Here is an 18,634-nt window from a genome sequence, read left to right as displayed (position 1 = left end):
AGGTCAACGGAGAATGGCCAGACTGGTTCGAGCTGACAGAAAGGCTATGGTAACTCAGATAACCACTCACAATTGTAGTGAGCAGAATAGCATCTTAGAATGCACAACACGTCGAACCTTGAGGCGGATGGGCTACAACAGCAGAAGACCATGTCGGACACTTCATTAGGACCATAGTGTTCCTAAAAAAGTGACTAGTGAGTGTACGCCCAAATTTAAATTTTAACCAAAAATGTGATGTTTTGAGTAGAATTCTAAGCAATTTCATTAAAAACAATTTGTTTTTAATGAAATGGATGATTACCAGGTTAGTAGGCGGGTCTTTCTCTTTTTCCGGGATGCATCAGGAGGCATTTGCATTTATACTGCAAATGTGATTTCGTCACATGATTTTTCAATTACTTTCGAATGTGGTTTAAGTGATTGGATCACAAACTGTTTTGGGCCCCATTTACACCTGCATTTAGTGCTATCCACTTGTGATCGGATCACCCCAGATTGGAGATACGGAGGCTGGTAAATGGTTTGAACATTATTTTTTCTTGATATTTACACTTTTCCACTTAATCGGTTATCGGTTCTTTAATATTGTGTTTACCTATATAGTTGGACACAAAAGACTTTACATTTTAAATCTTAATTAAGTGAGGGGCTTTGAACAAGTGTATACTGCAATTAAAACTAGTCAAAATAGTTCTTTGTAGACTGTGCACAATGTTAGTTTTGCAAAGCAGTGATAAATGTGCCTAAAAGCAGAAATAAAACAAGAATTGACAATAGATTATGCAAATTGGTTATCGGACACTTAAACACAAAATAATCAGTATCGTATCATTCATTATAAATTCATATTAGTCTATCTCTATCCCAGATGGATGTTTATGCCACGAGTAAACAGTGTCAGAGAATCTACTGTAAACATCTATGGTAATGTCTATAGTGTTGAGAAGTCATAAATGGCGGGAGGTGATTGAAAGCAGGTTGGAGTATTATGGCCCTTCTCAGATGACCTCGACCTCGGCCTTCATAACGCCATAAACCTCCTGGGAATTCAAATCTATCTATTTCCCAACCTCATGCTTCTGAATCTCTCTTTCTCGCTCTTGTTTTTTTAAGCTCCTTCCTCAAACATAAACACACCAAAAGGGTGAAAGAGAGAACTGGACACCAATTCAATACATCGATGGAGGCCCATCAGGCATGCCCAGCCTGGCGGTATCATGGGAGATCTGTTTCCAAAGGCTCTATCGTAAGCTGAATACACTGCTCTCACTACTCCATATGGTACATTCTTCACCAAATCTAAAATAAAATTCTGCTAAATTACTAATATTTAAATAATAATTGGCTAATTAACAAAGATTATAGATGCATGGAACAGTCAATTCTAAGACAGAGCTCTCACTTCCTTTCGATTTTCAAAAAAAAGCAGCATCAGCATTCTTCAGTGTTAAAATTTTCTTCTTTTGTTCCACAGAAGTCATACAGATTTGAAATTATGAAGTCGAGTAGGTGTTTACCTGAGGGCAAAGACGCTTTTTGACACATTAAGGATGGTAAGGTGCTGGATGGAGCCTCTGAGCAGTGCAGAACACACCTAACATATAGAAAAACATGAATTCACCTCACATTATCAGTTCAACAGCTACTGTACATACTGTATATGCTCATCAAAAAGGGAAATAATAGAGATAACTTCATAAAAAAAAAAAAACACAAGTTCACATCAGTATTGTCACAGTTTGAAACTCACTAAGTCAAGTGAGCAGTCTGTGTTGGATAGGTCCAGGGTGTGCAGGCTGTTGGGCTGGCTGAGGAAATTGTAGAAATTCTGAAAGATAAATGAGACACATTAAATGACAAACATTAATACTAAAGTAATCAATATAAGATGCAGCATGTGTATTTTTTTTAAATACAAGCTTTTTAAATAAAAATGTAAATAATAATAATAAACTACTATTTTCTTAATTTTATTTAATTTAATTGCAGGCTGTTTTATTATTGGGGAGACTGGGGCTAGTTGTCACTTTTTACCCCATTGAATATTTCTCAGAGCTGGTTTAATTTTGAAAATCAATTTCTACATAGTCATATACCTTAAACACTTGGCTACAAAAAAAAAAAAAAAAAAAAATACATTATACGTTTTTACTGTTAATGCAAAAAACAAACAAACAAGCAAACAAACAAACAAACAAGATAGTTCATTGAACACATGCTGGGCTTTTGTGACAACTTGTCCTAATAGCGGAGGATGTTGCTACACTATATGGGGGTAAGTTGTCACAATGGCGTAGGCCAGTGGCTTAGGTTTTTTTGTGACCATTGAAGGGGGTCATTGTTAGTTCATTTTAGTTCATAGTGCATTAACTAATGTTAACATACAACTTTTGATTTAAAAAATGTATTACTATATTTTGAAATTAACATTAACTAAGATTAATAAATGCTGCAAAAGTACAGTTAATTTTTAGTTCATGTTAACTAACGTTGTTAACTAATGTTAACATATGGAACCTTACTGTAAATTTTACAAGTAAAATAATTATGGGGCACAAATCGATTCATGAAACAACAAAACTGGAAAAGGTAACATACTAAAACATCCAAACATTGTTTTGGCCAACAAATATTGTGAATTGTATAAATTTATGACATGTGATGACTTTCCTCGATAAAAATGTGACAACATGCCCCGACCTGACTTATATGAAAAACGCTTTTGTCCTAAGAACACATTTCAACTTTTCAGTAATCTTTATAATATAGTTGATCCTTGCATGAATATATAACAGCGTGGTTTGATTATGCTGGCATGTTTAACTCAAAAGTTATAATAAAAATATGATGATAGAGAAAATGTACTTTACAAAATTATTCTATTTTAAGATGGTTTTGAACAAGATGGTAGAAACCAACATACAAAACCACTGCTAGAGAAAACACAATCTTATTATTACAGAGTAGGTGTAGACCGATATATTGTTTTTACAGATTAATCGGTGCGATAGATTGCTTTTTGGAACTATCGGTTATCTGCAAAAGTATATGCTGATAGATGCTGATATTTTTTTAATTATGTTTTTTCTTATATTCCTCCGTGTTCCTCAATCTTTCATTATTGAAAATACTCATCCATATTTTTATCCTCACTTAAATGCATATTTCGATTAGATAATCAAGTATCTAAATTCAAATTAGGACATGCGACTAGGCCTATATTGAAACGTGCCCCATCAGCTTTGAACTCCATATCTTGTAAGAAATAATAAACCTTATTCCTCATTAAACCTCATCTGGTAAAGTATATATATATATACAAAACCCTTCATCTAGTGAATATATAGGCTACAAAAAGCTTAATTTGGTTAATATTAAATTCATTACACGGCTCTCTGGAATACTCAATTCTGATTGGTCAATGGCGCCATCTAGCGGTCTTATGTTTCTCAGTTACAACTACACATCCACGTATCAGACTGCTCATCCGGGTAGGCAAGTCATCTTTCCTGCTTCTCGGATCACTGTGTGATCTCTACAAGTAAGCTAAAAAAATAATTTAAACTCATATCAATGTTGTAAGTCCATTTATTTATTTATTTCGCAAGTAGTCATAATAAGGAAAGACTAAGAATTGTTTTTTAATAAATTATTCTATAAATCGATTTTAAAGACCATCAGCTGATTAATCTATTTTTTGCATTTTCCACCACCTTAGTTATCAGTATCAGCAAAATCCACAATCGGTTAACCTCTATTATGGAGATACAGTATACTGTAGGTTTATAGGACAGTTGAGAGCTGACAGAAAATAATGGTGGGCAAGATGGGTATTTGACGCAAACTGGATGAAAACTTGCGATGCCTGCATATGAGCACAACAGCTCCATAAGTTGTGCAATGTAATTCAATTATTTTTCTGCATTTATCTAAACCTGAAGGGGAAAGGTACTGTATTCAGACTGTGCCTTTAAATAAACTTATCTGTAATCAAAAGACCTTACTCTCAAGCCCACAGTAACATTTCAAATCATACACAGAAGTACTTGTCCCCCTTAAGTGCTGTCACCAGTTAATGAGCTTTAGAAACTGCATTAAAAAAGCATCAAAAGTAAGTCTGATCAAAATGCCTTTTCACCTGCGACCTTCCCTGAAGTATTTAGCCCTGTCCTGATGACATGCATTAAATCCCTTGACTGTGAGGTCAGAACGGTAACTGTACACCATGACATGCATTGCTGATATACATCTGCCGGACAGAGAACAACTCCACAAAGACACTCACATCAATACTGTGCTGAGAACAGAGAATCAATGATGCATGGGATTGTGTGTGTCTAAAGTAAAGAGAGATTGCACAGACACTGTGGACTGAACATGAATCAATATGTGTGAGCACTACACTTTAAAACAAATGCTAAATATTAAACAAGACTGGTGGTGAATGTGTAAGATATTAGATGTCAATACTTGATATTGGAGTTAGGATTGGATCAATACCAAAGTTTTGGCTTTGGCACAATACCAGCCTCTAATATCATGGGACCCATGCTAAATCAATACCTTAAGGCAACACCAAATGCAAATTTTCGCCACGATTAACATTTTGCATAGAAACAATGAATTCCTAAGGGGCCATTCACACCTGGAGCGAACATTTGCATGCCTACAAAATGAGTTTTTTTATGGCTAGTGTGTACTTTTTTTTCTTTGCCTGGCAATGAAATGCCCTGACCAATAAAATATGAGTTATGGATCACGTGTCAGGAGCTGCTGCAGTTACCAACTCTCGCTTGCTTGTCTTACGTATTGTAATGATGCGTTCAAGTCCTGTCAGAATGATCATATTTACGAGTACATGAACGCCACCACAAAGTCGTAACTACGAGAGGGAATCTCTGGATTTTCTTCAAACCCCGACTTTCCGAGTTTAGGGCGTGTTGATTAAAGAATCATGGCGGAAGCAAATTGTTATTGGTAATAATTCAGTTTTACTTGAGGTTTTGACTGTGCGGCATGTTTTTGTACTGTTAATGAAGAATGATGATAAAACTTGCCAGAAAATAAGACTCATTTAGCTGGTTTATGCAGCAACAAGCATTTGCAACAAAACTACATTTCTCATCATTATATGTGGCCACATTAGAATGATAAAATGGATAGATTAAGCAATAATTATACACTTAATGCATGGCTCTGCTCTTTATTTTATTGCATTGATGCTAACAAAGCTTCCTGCCTTTGCTAGTAAGTAAAAAAACAGAGAAAGAAATATAAAATTGCAAAAGGGGTCCGACTTTCCGACTTAAACCACTTGAACGCACATCACATCGTATTTCCGATTTCCAAACTTGTATATACGAACTTCCCTGGAGGACTTCAATGCACCATGATTCTTTGGAAGTTCTCATTCACGTTGAGTGAAGGGCAGACCAGCTGAAATGTGCTTTGCGCCATCTACCGTCCCAGGGAAAAATTGCTTTTCTGTTGGCGCCACCTATTGTAAAAGCGTGAATGTTAACATTGCATTAAATGTGAACGTGCCATTCGTCAACGATTCGTTTCGCATTAACGTATTGCCTTTTGTGTGCCTTTAGGCAACAAATAAACAGCCGTGTGTGATTGATGAATTTAAACTATGGCTGTCAACAGAGTCAACAATTTAATGGCAATAAATTGTGATTAATCTCATAATGGATTTGTAGTTAACACATTCAATATTATTTTAAGGACACCAAAAAAAAAAAAAAATAAAAACCCTAACCCTAACTTGAACCAAATAAGTTTTGGGTTTGACAACTCATTTGGATAAGTAGTGGAAATTTTTTGCAAATAAGCTATATTTAAACATGGCACAGAGCACAGATGTGCACTGAACGGGGGCATTCATTCACAAATATAAAGGTGCCCCTTTAAGTGGAGGTGCTTTTAAGAGCATGGAGAGATAAGTGGAGGTGTCTTTACTACAGCACAACCCCCCCACTATTGACAGCAGATTTCTCTTCACACTCTGTCCACATTCTTTCTTCTCTGCCCCCGCTAAGGTCTGTGCATGTCACTGGCACAGAGGTAGATTTCTCTGGCAGTGTTCAGCAACATTCTATATTTTTTAGAAAGCATCAAAACGAGCAGGAAACTCAGTGCAAACTTTCCTTTGATTACAGTTAAATTCCACCATGCAAAGAGTGCAAATGACATCCTATGTGGATTTGATTTATAAATATCTGTAAATACATATCACAAAAACATATCTCGTGTGCAATCTCATGTGTCAACACATTAACTTAACACTTCATATCACACGGGCTGAACTGCAAAACTGTATTGAATAGCTGCACATTGTCGTCCGGGTCAGGTACGGAAATGTACGATATTGACCGGCAGGTTTTTTTGTTTTTGTTTAGTACAGCACACAGTATACTTTACAAATCAACCCAAATCTGAGTGCATTATCTGTATCCAATCTGGGTTTAGAGCATCAATAATCTTATATATTTTAAAATATTTTTCAGTTTCACTCATGTTTTTATTCATTCTTATCTAAAAGCATAAAAGAAAGTCAACATAACTGTGTTAAAATTTCCCTGAAAGGCTTGAGTTTTCAGCCCATTCAACCATATGGGTCAACAGTTAATTAAAAATAAATCTTGCCCCAGGCCTAGGTGTGTTTGTAGGAATATGAAGTGTTCTGGATGTGTGCGTGTACTGCTCACCGTAAGGTCATCCCCCCGGAGCACATTTCCTGAGAGGTCAAGATGGGTGAGTGTGCTGGGGATGGACTGGTTGGCACTCAGTGACTGAGCAAGGCTGTTCACCCCTGCAGTTACAAAAGGAAAACAAAGAACACAGTGGTTGTTTTAAGGATTAGTGAGATCACTAATGTGAGATGTGGCAAATTGTGATCCCATGATTTATGGGTAACATCCATTACATGGGTCACAACGCAGTAAGTTTCTAGCAGCAATAATTTGTCTGTCTACATTGACAGCACTGACACGACATGACATAACACATCCACATCCAACTAGAACATATTTAAAGTTATATGCAGTGGGATTTTAGACCAATGAGATTTCACTGTGGGCGGGGCTACCCAGTAAAACACCACAAACATAGAAACTAAGCGACCAACAAAATGTCCTGTGCTCATCACTTGTCGTAGTCACAGCTGGTTAGGAGAAAAATAAACCTCAGATTAACAAGGAACATATGGCATTTATTGCTTGGCGCTTTATCGTGCCACACCTGGTTATGACACTGTTCAGTTACAACATACGCTACTTACTTCTTTTACTATAAAATACTTTCTACTTCAGGGCTTTTTTGCATCTTTTTTAGAAAATATAGTGAATGTTGGGGCAGAGGGGCAAATGGAAGGGCACATCGCAGTCCAGACTCAAACCTCATTACCCACATACAGCTTGTGTGAAAAGCATGTGCACTACCACTGCACCATGGCTCTGACAGCATGTCCTATTAGGCATTTAACATGCATTTACATCTTGAAATTTGCGTTCGCAGTCCATGTTACTTCTGTAATCTGAAGTATTTCTGAGTGAAACAGGATATTCAACAAGAACAAATGTAGGGTGGGACTTGATTGGATCATACCGGAATGGAGTCAGTTAGTTTGAGGGGAGGGAGTGCATAATACTGTAAGAGGGATTGGTGTTGTCAGCCAAAAAGGCAAGTCATTTCAGATTTTTAAAGTTACATTACAAAATAAAATAAAAAAATCTTTGGAATAACATGCACTGAAGAATAATGCACAATAAGACCAGGGACATGTATTAGGAAACTAAATTACATACCGTCAGTGGCGATTTCTCAGGGCCAACAAATCCTTCTCTGCTGGCCTAACATGCCAAATAAATAAATATTTTTCATCCTTTTATTCTCAATCACCTTTTTGCCTATGTATTTTTAATCGCTTTCCACTCTTAATTAATCTACAAACAAATAGAGAAAAACGAAAAGTTTATCCAGTCAGAATTTATTCCTTGATGCTTACAAGCAAAGTGTGACAACTGTTTCACAAATCGCATGCCTGAAGCAGCGCGTGAGTCTGAGCTTCACCCTGTCAGGCCTTCAGAATTTCTTCTGAATCCCTCAACAGTGCAAATGAATGTCAGATTGTCAGATTCATCAGCCAATCAGATTGATTTATTTGTTATTGATGGGTGTGATCTTTAGGATATGTCCCAGTTGAGGCCTTCTAGCTGGCCTTGAGTGATGCAATCATGCTTTAAGTGATGTACGTAATTCAAGAGCAAAAAGCGTGAGATCTTGCTGACAGTCAGCTGTCACTGCCGCTATCGCCATTGAGAAAGAGATCCTTATGGATTTACAAACACGAGATGTTCTGCATGACCGTGTGATTGCTTAATTTATTAAACAGGAAAGGAGGACTGATTTTCACTTCAAGTAAATTGGTAAGTGCTTTCTGCATTGTTATAGCAACATCAGGAGTTAAGTGTAAATTAGGCTGCTTGAGCATTCAGTGTCAGATCAAATTTTGAAATGTAGTGCTACATTCCATTCAACTCGGAAAGTCGGATTTTCCAACTTGTGCAATGGAATGCATCTTGAAGTCAGAATTACAACTTGTAGGCTGTGCAGAAATTCTCAACTCCGATTTCGTCAAGATGCAGGGGCATGATGTCACACAAACATGTCGACACTCAGGGAGATATACAAAGTAAGTGATAAACATTCACTTTATTAAGTAATATCGATAAATGAGTTAGTTTCCACATTACGTGATATTAAAGCTTGTTTAACAAATGCCTGCAGAAACAGGTGTATAAAACATTATAATCTCTTTTGATAATCATACACCTGTAGCACAAATGCTAGAGCTGCAGCATTGTTAATCAGTTGGGCTGCTAGGAGACATCTCTAATGAGAGTCAAACCCCTGCTGAGCTAACAGGAGCCTTGCAGTTCCGAATATCGGGGAATGGAATGCATTTATGGTCGGAGATATCAATTAGGAATATCCCACATCCAACTTGAATGGAATGCAGCATAACCGTGTACCCTGACGAAACGAAATTTATTGCAAGCAACATTTAAATCGCAAATATTATTAGACAGATTTTTCCAGGTATTACGGCCCGCCACTGCATACTGTGAAATGCACCTCTTCAGAAAAAGTAAGAGTAAGTCTTTCAAATATCTCACATTATCCTACAGCAATGACCAGGGAGACTGGACAAACGACTAAAGCCTTCCTCTTGCTCCGACACAGAGGTAATTTTTAGGCAATTAACACCTGTAAATGGCAGGAGTGTCCTATATGTTAAATGCAAACTTTATTAGTCAAGAAACCCAGTGGTGTGATCAGGTGCAAATGAGTTTTACAAGCAGTCAGCAGGGTCAGCTCTGAACCAAGCGCACAAGACATTAACATTACACTGGAGAGCGAAAGCTAGGCCAATATTTACAATACATTTGAGGTTATGGATGCAAAACCGGATCTGTGTATTATATTAAAAGCAGGATGCATGAAATATCAGTCAATATTAGCACTTTAAAAATTTGTATGAAATTGGAAGCAGTTAATATCAGGGTTTTTATTCCAATTCAAACAGTTAACTCTTATTCTATGCCAGGCTTAAAAAAAATACTAAACTACTATCTGTCTTTTCAATTATACATCATGTATGCAGATTATTATAGATGCAGAATATTACAAGGTTTGAGCTTCTTTGTGAATATTGTTAAAAAAAATAAATAAAAAAATAATAAAAAAAGAATATATATTTATGATATCGGCTATCATCTTGGCTATAGGACACTGTAAAAACAATTATCACTATTGACAACAAATTTCATTATCAGTGCATCCCTAATGAAAAGTATAAAAGTCATGAAGTCATCTGGAATTGTCTCTCACTCCATGATCCTTCTAATTACTACTACACTATAGCTGAGAAATAGAGTTAAATTAACAGCTTCAGCTTTAATACCGATCACATTCGCGACAGACGGAGTAATCAAACACGCTCAGGGCTCATACCTGATACAAGTTTCTGAGTAGGGAGAAGACATAACCTTTCAACATGGCAAAGGAGAGAACTCTTTCTGTGTCTGTGTCAAAATATGAGTTCCCCAAGAAATATACAAGAATGAAACTGGCGTCCTCCATGTTTTCTCTCCAGCAACAAAACACTTGAGCGTGAGAGAAATACTCGATATAATTGGTGATAGCATGTATGGTGGCATAACTCCACAATCGGAGCAGATTACTATCACACTACAGCTGAGGAATAGTGTTAAACTAACAGCTTCAGCATTACTGTTCATCACTGCAAGGTAATCACACGCTTAGGCACTCTCTCTCTCTCTCTCTCACACACACACATGTCCTTGTTTCTCAAATAACTTGTTAGAAACAGCATAAGCTGTTGTTACTAGTTCTAAAGTGTGGTTTTCAAATTAGTAATGGAAGCTTGGGTGCATCTTTCAAACAAGCAACGGCAGATCCTGTAGCGTACGAAAGTGGTTCCACACACAAGAGTGTTTTTTGGGACAGTTCTTAGTTTTTCCCTATTAATTTATTTACTTGTTTGTTGAACTGTTGTATAAGAGCAATATCACACTCGCAATTGTGCTGTATTGTCCATCTATCAACATGGCTGTTAGCTTGGCCTGCAGCCTCGTGTCTACGGCCAAATCACAGCCATGCTGATAGATGGACATACAGCACTCCATCACTCTTTCTTGTGTGATATTGCTTTAATAATAGTCTTTGAAGATAGGCTGAGTGAACTGCTATTCAGGTCCTGAGGTCAGGAGTTCATCATATCAGCAACATCACACACTTACACATTATTTGGAAAGAGATTACATTTTTGGTCACCAGAGTAAATCTAATGGTCCAGCTTTAATGGATTCAGGAAACCAGAGCTCTTGGGTATTGTTTTGTTACTTACAGTAGTTCCCTTCAGTTGAGTTTCAGTTTCTTGGGTCTCTATGGGAGTTCTACTGTTGACAGAAGTTAAAAATGCTCCTTTTGTTGATTGAACATTGGGCTTTCAATCAATGTATTTTTGTCCTGCCTGGTGAATGATCTGTATGAAGGTAAATCAGTAGCAAAATTCGAGAGCTTGCATATTTGGATTTGAGAACTTCTACAATAAATATTTGTACTCGTATGTTGAAATTTACACACACAGCACCAATGTGAAAACTTATAATAAAAATTTGAAGTTGAATGTTGCAATCTGCACTCACAGACAATACTGTACAGACACAAACTTGTATTACACATTAACTTTTGTACTTTAATTCATTTTCGCAGTACAACCACAAATCGGCACTTATAACCTCTCAAATCTGGCACTGCAATTTTAAAAATCTTCACACCTTTACTTTTGCAACTACTTTTGTGAAAAACCTGTAGCAACACTCACTTGTGCACTTGTAAATACTGATGCGAGACAGCAAGACCAGTGGCGGGGGAGGGGGCAACGAAATCGTTTCATTGGTTGATGCCTAGCCAAAGAAATGGGACGTTTTTGTATGCGATGACGTCACACCACGGCGCCAGCCCACGCCTGTTTGTAATGGCAAAGTGAAGGAGTTTCTTTACTGAGTAAAACCTGTAATAAAAAATGTATTCACAAAAGAATATTTCCCCAATAGGAAAATTCTTCTGGATCTCTATCATTAATAAAATAAATTGGAGGTAAGCATGGTTGTTACCTTATAAATATTGCATGACTAATAAGATCAAAGATAAAATCTTGCACAAAATTTATCCTTGTAACCTAAAATATCTAAGTATTCTGATATAAATAACTCATGTAACTTTTGTGGGAACAATAGTGAAAGTCTTGATCATATCTTTTTCTTTTGTTTTTCATGCTGTTTGGCATGATCTGAGTCTCCTTTGTTTTTCCAAGTTAAAGTTAAAATTGATTTTTGTGTCAAAGACATATTTTATTTTGAAAACAAGAACAGATCTCTGGAAAAAAAAAAATATTCTGGTTGCAAAATTTTATATACACAAATATAAATTTCTTAAAATTACGTATATTTGCAGAATTCATGCTGGAAATCAAGTGCTTAATAAATGTTAAGAGATATATTAGTATCTCTTTGTAATCTTTTTTTTGTAAGGGCAAAGCAGAGCACCAGCGATGGAGGGATCTAACAATCCGAGGGTACGTTTTTTAATAATTAATTAAATAGCATTAAAAAAAGTTTTGTAAAACTCCCACACTTATCAATACGTTTTCCTTCACTGATATATTAACATATATTATTGATGAAGACCACTTTCCACTTGACAATGTAAAGTTTTACCAGGTATCCAAGTATTGTACATGTAGTTGTTGTAGTGTGATGTCTAAAGAACCAACATAATTCATTATTCTTTTAGCTGAAGCAAGTTCAATAATGATGATCAATATTTAAGGGAAAATGTACAGTCAGCCGGTTATTATCTTAAAATAAACCACGACAAGGTGATCATGGACCCAACGCGAAGCCGTCTTTTATTATAACACTTATACATTTATTTTTTTTTGCGCTAATATATCTCTTAACATTTATTAAACACTTGATTTCCAGCATGAATTCTGCAAATATAGGTCTTTTTTTAATTTTTTATCCCCTTTACTCCCCAGTTTGGAATGCCCAATTCCCAATGCGCTCTAGGTGTGGTTACTCACCTCAATCTGGGTAGCGGAGGACAAGTCCCAGTTGCCTCCGCTTCTGAGACAGTCAATCTGCGCATCTTATCACGTGGCTCGCTGTGCATGACACCGTGGAGACTCACAGCATGCGGAGGCTCATGCTACTCTCAGCAATCCATGCACAACTTACCACACGCCCCATTGAGAGCGAGAACCACTAATCGCGACCACAACGAGGTTACCCCATGTGACTCTATCCTCCCTAGCAACCGGGCCAATTTGGTTGCTTAGGAGACCTGGCTGGAGTCACTCAGCATGCCCTGGATTCGAACTCGTGACTCCAGGGGTGGTAGTCTGCGTCAATACTCGCTGAGCTACCCAGGCCCCCAATATAGGTCGTTTTTAAACACATTTCTGTTTGTGAATATAAAATTTTGCAACCAGAAGTGTTTTCCAGAGATCTGTTTTCATTTTCAAAATAAAATATAATGTCTTGGAAAAATGAAAGGAGACTCAGATCATGCCAAAAAGCAGATACAAGATCACAAAAGAAAACATATGATCAAGAATTTCACTATTGTTCCCACAAAAGGTACATGAGTTATTTACATCAGAATACTTAGATACAAGTAGGTTACAAGGGTAAATTTTGTGCAGCATTTTATCTTTGATCTTATTAATTATGCAATATCTATAAAGTAACAACAATGCTTTCCTCCAATTTATGTTATTAATGTAGAGATCCAGAAGAATTTTCATTTTTTTAAATTATTATTACAGGTTTTACTCAGTAATGTAACTCCTTCACTTTACCATTACAAACAGGCATGGGCTGGCGCTGTGGCATAACGTCATTGCATATAAAAACATCCCATTTCATTGGCTAGATATCAACCAATTAAATGACTTCATTGACCCCTCCCCCGCCACTGGTCTTGCTTTTTCGCTTCAGTATTTACAAGTGCACAAGTGAGTTTTGCTATAGGTTTTTCGTAAAAGTAGTTGCAAAAGTCAGGGCATGAAGATTTAAAGTTGCAGTGCCAGATTTGAGAGGTTGTAGGTGCCGATTTGTGGTTGTACTGCGAAAATGAATTAAAGTACAAAAGTTAATGTGTTGTTTAAATACAAGTTTGTGCTGTATTTATGTGAATGTCATTTATGTGACTACTTGTCTGCAAATGTGTATTCAAAACACAAGCTTTGAAGTATTGTCTGTGAGTGCAGATTGCAACATTCAACTTCAAATTTTTATTTTACAAATTTTCACATAAGTGCTGTGTGTAAATTTCACCTTACGAGTACAAATATTTATTGTTGAAGTTCTCAAATCCAAATATGTAAGCTCTCAAGTTTTGCAACTGATTTACCTTCATAGATCTTTGCTTCCCCTCTCTTGAAAAGCAACAGTGTTTACATACTGTAAGTGTTTCATGAACATTTTTGTGTTGACTCAACATTGGGTGCTGAGTGTGACTTCTGTGTCCTCAGAACTCTGCAGAAAGCTCAGCACAACTGGAACACCTGCTATTTACAAATTCCCCCACCACTTGCATGTTCATTCATTAAATGTTTTGGCTAATATATTATTAAATATGCTTTTAGAGAGCTATAAGAGTGCAGTATGCTCAACTCGCTTTTTTACCATTTAATAAATATATTTTTTTATCATTAAAGGTTGTATTAAATCAATTAACATGAACCAATATTACTAAATGCTTCAAAACATATGGTTTATTCATGATATCTAATACATTAACTAATGTTAATATGCAGAACCTTATTACGTGCCTGCGGCCAAATCACAGCAGTGCTGATGTAGGGCCATATCGCACTCTTGCTCGTGTGATATTGCTTAAATAACACAAGCAACATCCAATTTTAATGCAGCAGAAGTTTATAAAGTTAATTGTATTAGTGCTATCATGCAAAATCAGCATGGTGTAAACAGTCAAAAGGCTTTATGATGTGATCATATTATAATTAGTCTTTGCCTGCTGTAAGTAAAGTTACAAACAATACAAGTCAAATTACTAGTCAAACTTAATGGAAGTTACTTACAAAATAAGTCTCCAAATAAGATGCACAAACATTAAAGTTTATTCAATAGAGTCCAGTTTAGAATCAGTTTGATTTTTGCATTATATTCTAAGGTATAACTATGAATAGTTAAGTATTCTAATGTATTATAATTGTGGTTACAATTATTTATGAGAAGTTATAACATATTAAAAGGTGCATTACGAGATATTACTAATGCATTATAATGCCTTTGCAATGCATTATAAATATGGGCTTCTTATAAAGTGCTACCGGAATATGTTCCAGGTTTAAAACAACTGGAACCTTCCCGTAAAGCCCAAAAGAGTTCCTACAGGTAATGGTTAAGGTTCCTTGACTCACCTTTGGGTGACAATGAGGTTCTGGAGAAGTTTAGATGCTTGAGGCCCTTGCTTAGTTTGGCAAACTGTGCACCCAGAGAGGCGATTCCTGCAGCAAAATCATGAGGTTATTGACAAAATAATTTCCCACAAACAATGTACAAATATGCTGATGCTTAAATGTCATGTTATACTTTGATATCTGTAGTATATATCTTTCTTTTGGCTTCTAATAGCTCTAATATTGCACTGGTCATTTAAAGGTTATTCTGGAGCGTGTGTACGTAAACATATATTGACAACAGTCCCAAAACAAGTACATAATTACATTTTTTGAAGAAAATGTGAATGGTGCTTGCCCGTAAAAAACTCGCTACTACATTTCTGGGTGTTATTGGTGGTTGCTAGAGCATTGCTAGTAGTTGCTAGGGTGTTCTGTGTGGTTTCTAGGGCGTGAATTCAAATAAATCGGGCCACTTTTAACATTTGCCTCTCTCACACTTACTCACTGATTCTTGCTTGCCATCTTTTTTCTTTGCAATTTTCTATCTAGCATCATTTGATTCAGCAACTGATGTAAACAGCTCAATGTCCATACAGTATAAGTCATAGACTGAAAGGTAGACCAGCAAAACTGTGAACAAATACATAAAATTCTCCTCTATGGAGCAGACAGCATTCCCTTCTGCTTCATCTTACATGAGGTTAAGCCCATCCACACACAGCGCTAAAGACCAGCGTTTATGTTTTATTTATAGTCTGTGGAAAAAGTTCAGATATTGGAGGTTCCATGGGAGATGCCAAATATTTAACCCCTCGAAGGTTTTGCTGAATAGTCTAAAATGTCCCCATTAATACATCCTAGATTTGTGAATCAAGAAGAGTAATCAAAATCGTAACCAATACTGTAACCAAATTATTTTCATGAAGTGTAGTTCTGTTAACATTTCTTGAACATCTGCATTCTGCATTAAATTAAATAGATAACACATATTTCTATTGTCCATGCTGGTTGCATGCAACAACAAACATGCACCGAAGCCAGTGTAGTCTGATCAGTGAATGAATGACTCATATAATTGGTTCTTTTGAATGAATTGGTCAAACAACTCTCAAATAAGTTACAGATGAACTCATCGGATTCTCACTAATGCTGCATCCGCACGGATCCGTTTTCGATTGAGAACACTTTCAGTTTCCTAATGTCATCATTTTCCAAATTATGGGGTAATTAAAGGGCGTTTTCAAAATGCTCCATTGTCAGGGGAGGAGAACAACTTTCCAGTGTGGATGTGAAGTGTAAACAGCAAAACCAATGCATTTTAAAATGAAAACGTATTAGTAGACGTGGCCTTAGACAATCGTTCTATGACACATTCAGAACAGTTTTACCAAAATAGTATTGTTTATGTTCTGGTATTCTGTTAATAAAATAAAGTATAACATAGTATAACATAGTCATCGAATTGTTAAGGAACTGGAATAAGAACAAGAACTGTTAAATTCCTTACGATTCCTATCCCTAATACATAAAAAGGGTTACGCTGGGTCATATTTGGAAGACTTATATTCAGAGAGGCATGTTGTTGTTAACTGCCGTCGAGTCGTCCAGGACTCATGGTGACCGTATGTGTAACTGAATGAAATATTGCTTGGTCCAGCAGCATTTTTCTGATTGTTATTGTGTCAACGAGGGTTTCCCTCATTTTCACTGACCCTAGACATTACCAAACAGAGGGGCATAGATCAGACTTTAAGTGTGAATAGAGCTGACTATGCTTTTATGAAAGGGCAACAATTACCGCAATAATTATTTGCACCCAAAATTACATAAAGGCAAGCTGCTCTACAGTGGGTTCTATGCAATTTTGACGATAATTTCAGTCTTGAGTGTTAAGCTGCTAGCAAAAGAGATTTCAAATAGGTCAGCATACCAGCAGTGGTACCAAATGAAATTGGGGTTTTCATCCTTGAAAGCTCTGGAAAAGCATTTGGTGAACTGGCATGTCAAGATTTCCAAAGGTGAAATTAGTCATTCTCATTTGTTTATAATTTCATAAATTATTTATTCCTGCCTGGTGTCGGACTCCACTGCTACATATCTCTGAGTGATGACAACTAATGCACCTCACTGATCTCTGCCTGCATCACCTCGGTCTAATGATAGACTACACTCTTGAAATGGAATACATAGACTATCAATTAATTGCCAACAAAACTTTTCATCAGCCAACTAACAATTATAATGCATCTATGTGAACTTCTGCAGTTAATCCAGGATGGACTTCAAAGACATTAGTCATTAATCTTACAGTTCAGTCTTTGTTTAAACACTAACCCTTAACACTTACTTAGTTTACTAATCTTAAACCATGACTTGCACTATACATAAGTAATATTGGCATTATATTCATGATGTTAGCCAGAGGGGAACTGGCCCCCACAGTGAGTCTGGTTTCTCCCAAGGTTATTTTTCTCCATTAACCAACATCTTATGGAGTTTTGTGTTCATTGCCACAGTCGCCTTCGGCTTGCTCACTACGGTTATAAATACAATAAATTTGAATTATTTAATTATTTATTTTTGTACACAATTTACAATATTTAATCAACCAACACAATGATGACTCTAAGACACGTTATAGATATTACAGTTTCATTTTCTGTCAATGCATGATTTTCTGTAAAGCTGGTTTGAAACGATGTGTGTTGTGAAAGGCGCTATACAAATAAAAAAAAAAACTTGACTTGAATATTTCCCTATGTCTGTCTTTTATTATGGTATGATACATCTCCAATAACCCCGCCCCTAAACACCCTGTAATGACAAAACTGACTGTGATTGGTCGCTTAACATGTCAGTTAGATGGATTTTCCTGTCTAAATGGGCAGTTCATGGCCAACTGATATGGATATAGACCCCCGACCTATGCCGCAGTCATAAGGTCTGGCTGCGTAAAACTAGATAGATACCAACAAGGGCTGTCAACTAAATTCAAATTTTTCACTGAAATATTACCAAAATTACAATTATATATTAGAATTTTAAAGACATTATTTCAGGTGGGGGGAAAAATCTATAAGATATCTGATTTCTAAATTGACGTTGTCTCATACATCCACAAAAGGGTGCAACAAATCAATGTAAACCAATCAGCACCATGTTGTTGCGATTGTTTATCGCAAATAATTTCATATTTGCGATACTATAAAATCTTAACTAAAAAAGTGAAAAGAGAAAAGAAACACTTCAATAGAGAGTTCTATGTTAACTTAATGTTGTAGGGTAGCCTATACCGGTGCAATAGTATTACCACGGACTCAAGCTTTAGAATACCGGTGGTGTTTTTCATTAAATACAGTTGTATGTACGTACCTAATGCTTATGCAGCAAGATGCTCGTAAGAGTAAGCCAAGGCATAGTCAAGACACAACCGCCAAAGACCTCCCGCTCTGGGGGCCATTCACTCCTAAAGTGTCCGTCTTTTTCTATGTAAGCAAGCACTAGACAGTCGTCTTGTAATGTTGCGTCGTGTCTCATTGTTTTTTCAGCATCTTGTGCATTAACAATTAATTTTTTTAGACGCTGTGGCAATTTAAAAAGGACACC

At 36.4% G+C, this 18,634-nt stretch overlaps 1 protein-coding gene across 4 annotated transcripts in view; it reads right to left on the bottom strand.

Moving 5' to 3' along the window:
- Positions 1-18,634, bottom strand: part of LOC127454369 (F-actin-uncapping protein LRRC16A-like) — a 217,576-nt gene that overhangs the window by 88,515 nt on the left and 110,427 nt on the right. For all 4 annotated transcript variants that reach the window (XM_051721518.1, XM_051721520.1, XM_051721517.1 and 1 more), the window contains exons 12-15: positions 15,047-15,133; positions 6,717-6,820; positions 1,754-1,831; positions 1,521-1,597 (exon numbers count right to left, since the gene is read on the bottom strand). In XM_051721518.1, coding sequence (XP_051577478.1) covers positions 1,521-1,597; positions 1,754-1,831; positions 6,717-6,820; positions 15,047-15,133 — 346 coding nt within the window. The remainder of the gene's footprint in view (positions 1-1,520; positions 1,598-1,753; positions 1,832-6,716; positions 6,821-15,046; positions 15,134-18,634) is intronic.

This window comes from Myxocyprinus asiaticus, chromosome 16 (assembly GCF_019703515.2).
Source record: "Myxocyprinus asiaticus isolate MX2 ecotype Aquarium Trade chromosome 16, UBuf_Myxa_2, whole genome shotgun sequence".
NCBI lineage: Eukaryota > Metazoa > Chordata > Actinopteri > Cypriniformes > Catostomidae > Myxocyprinus > Myxocyprinus asiaticus.
The sequence above is the reverse complement of the archived record's forward strand: the minus strand, read 5'-3'. Positions and strand labels throughout refer to the sequence as shown.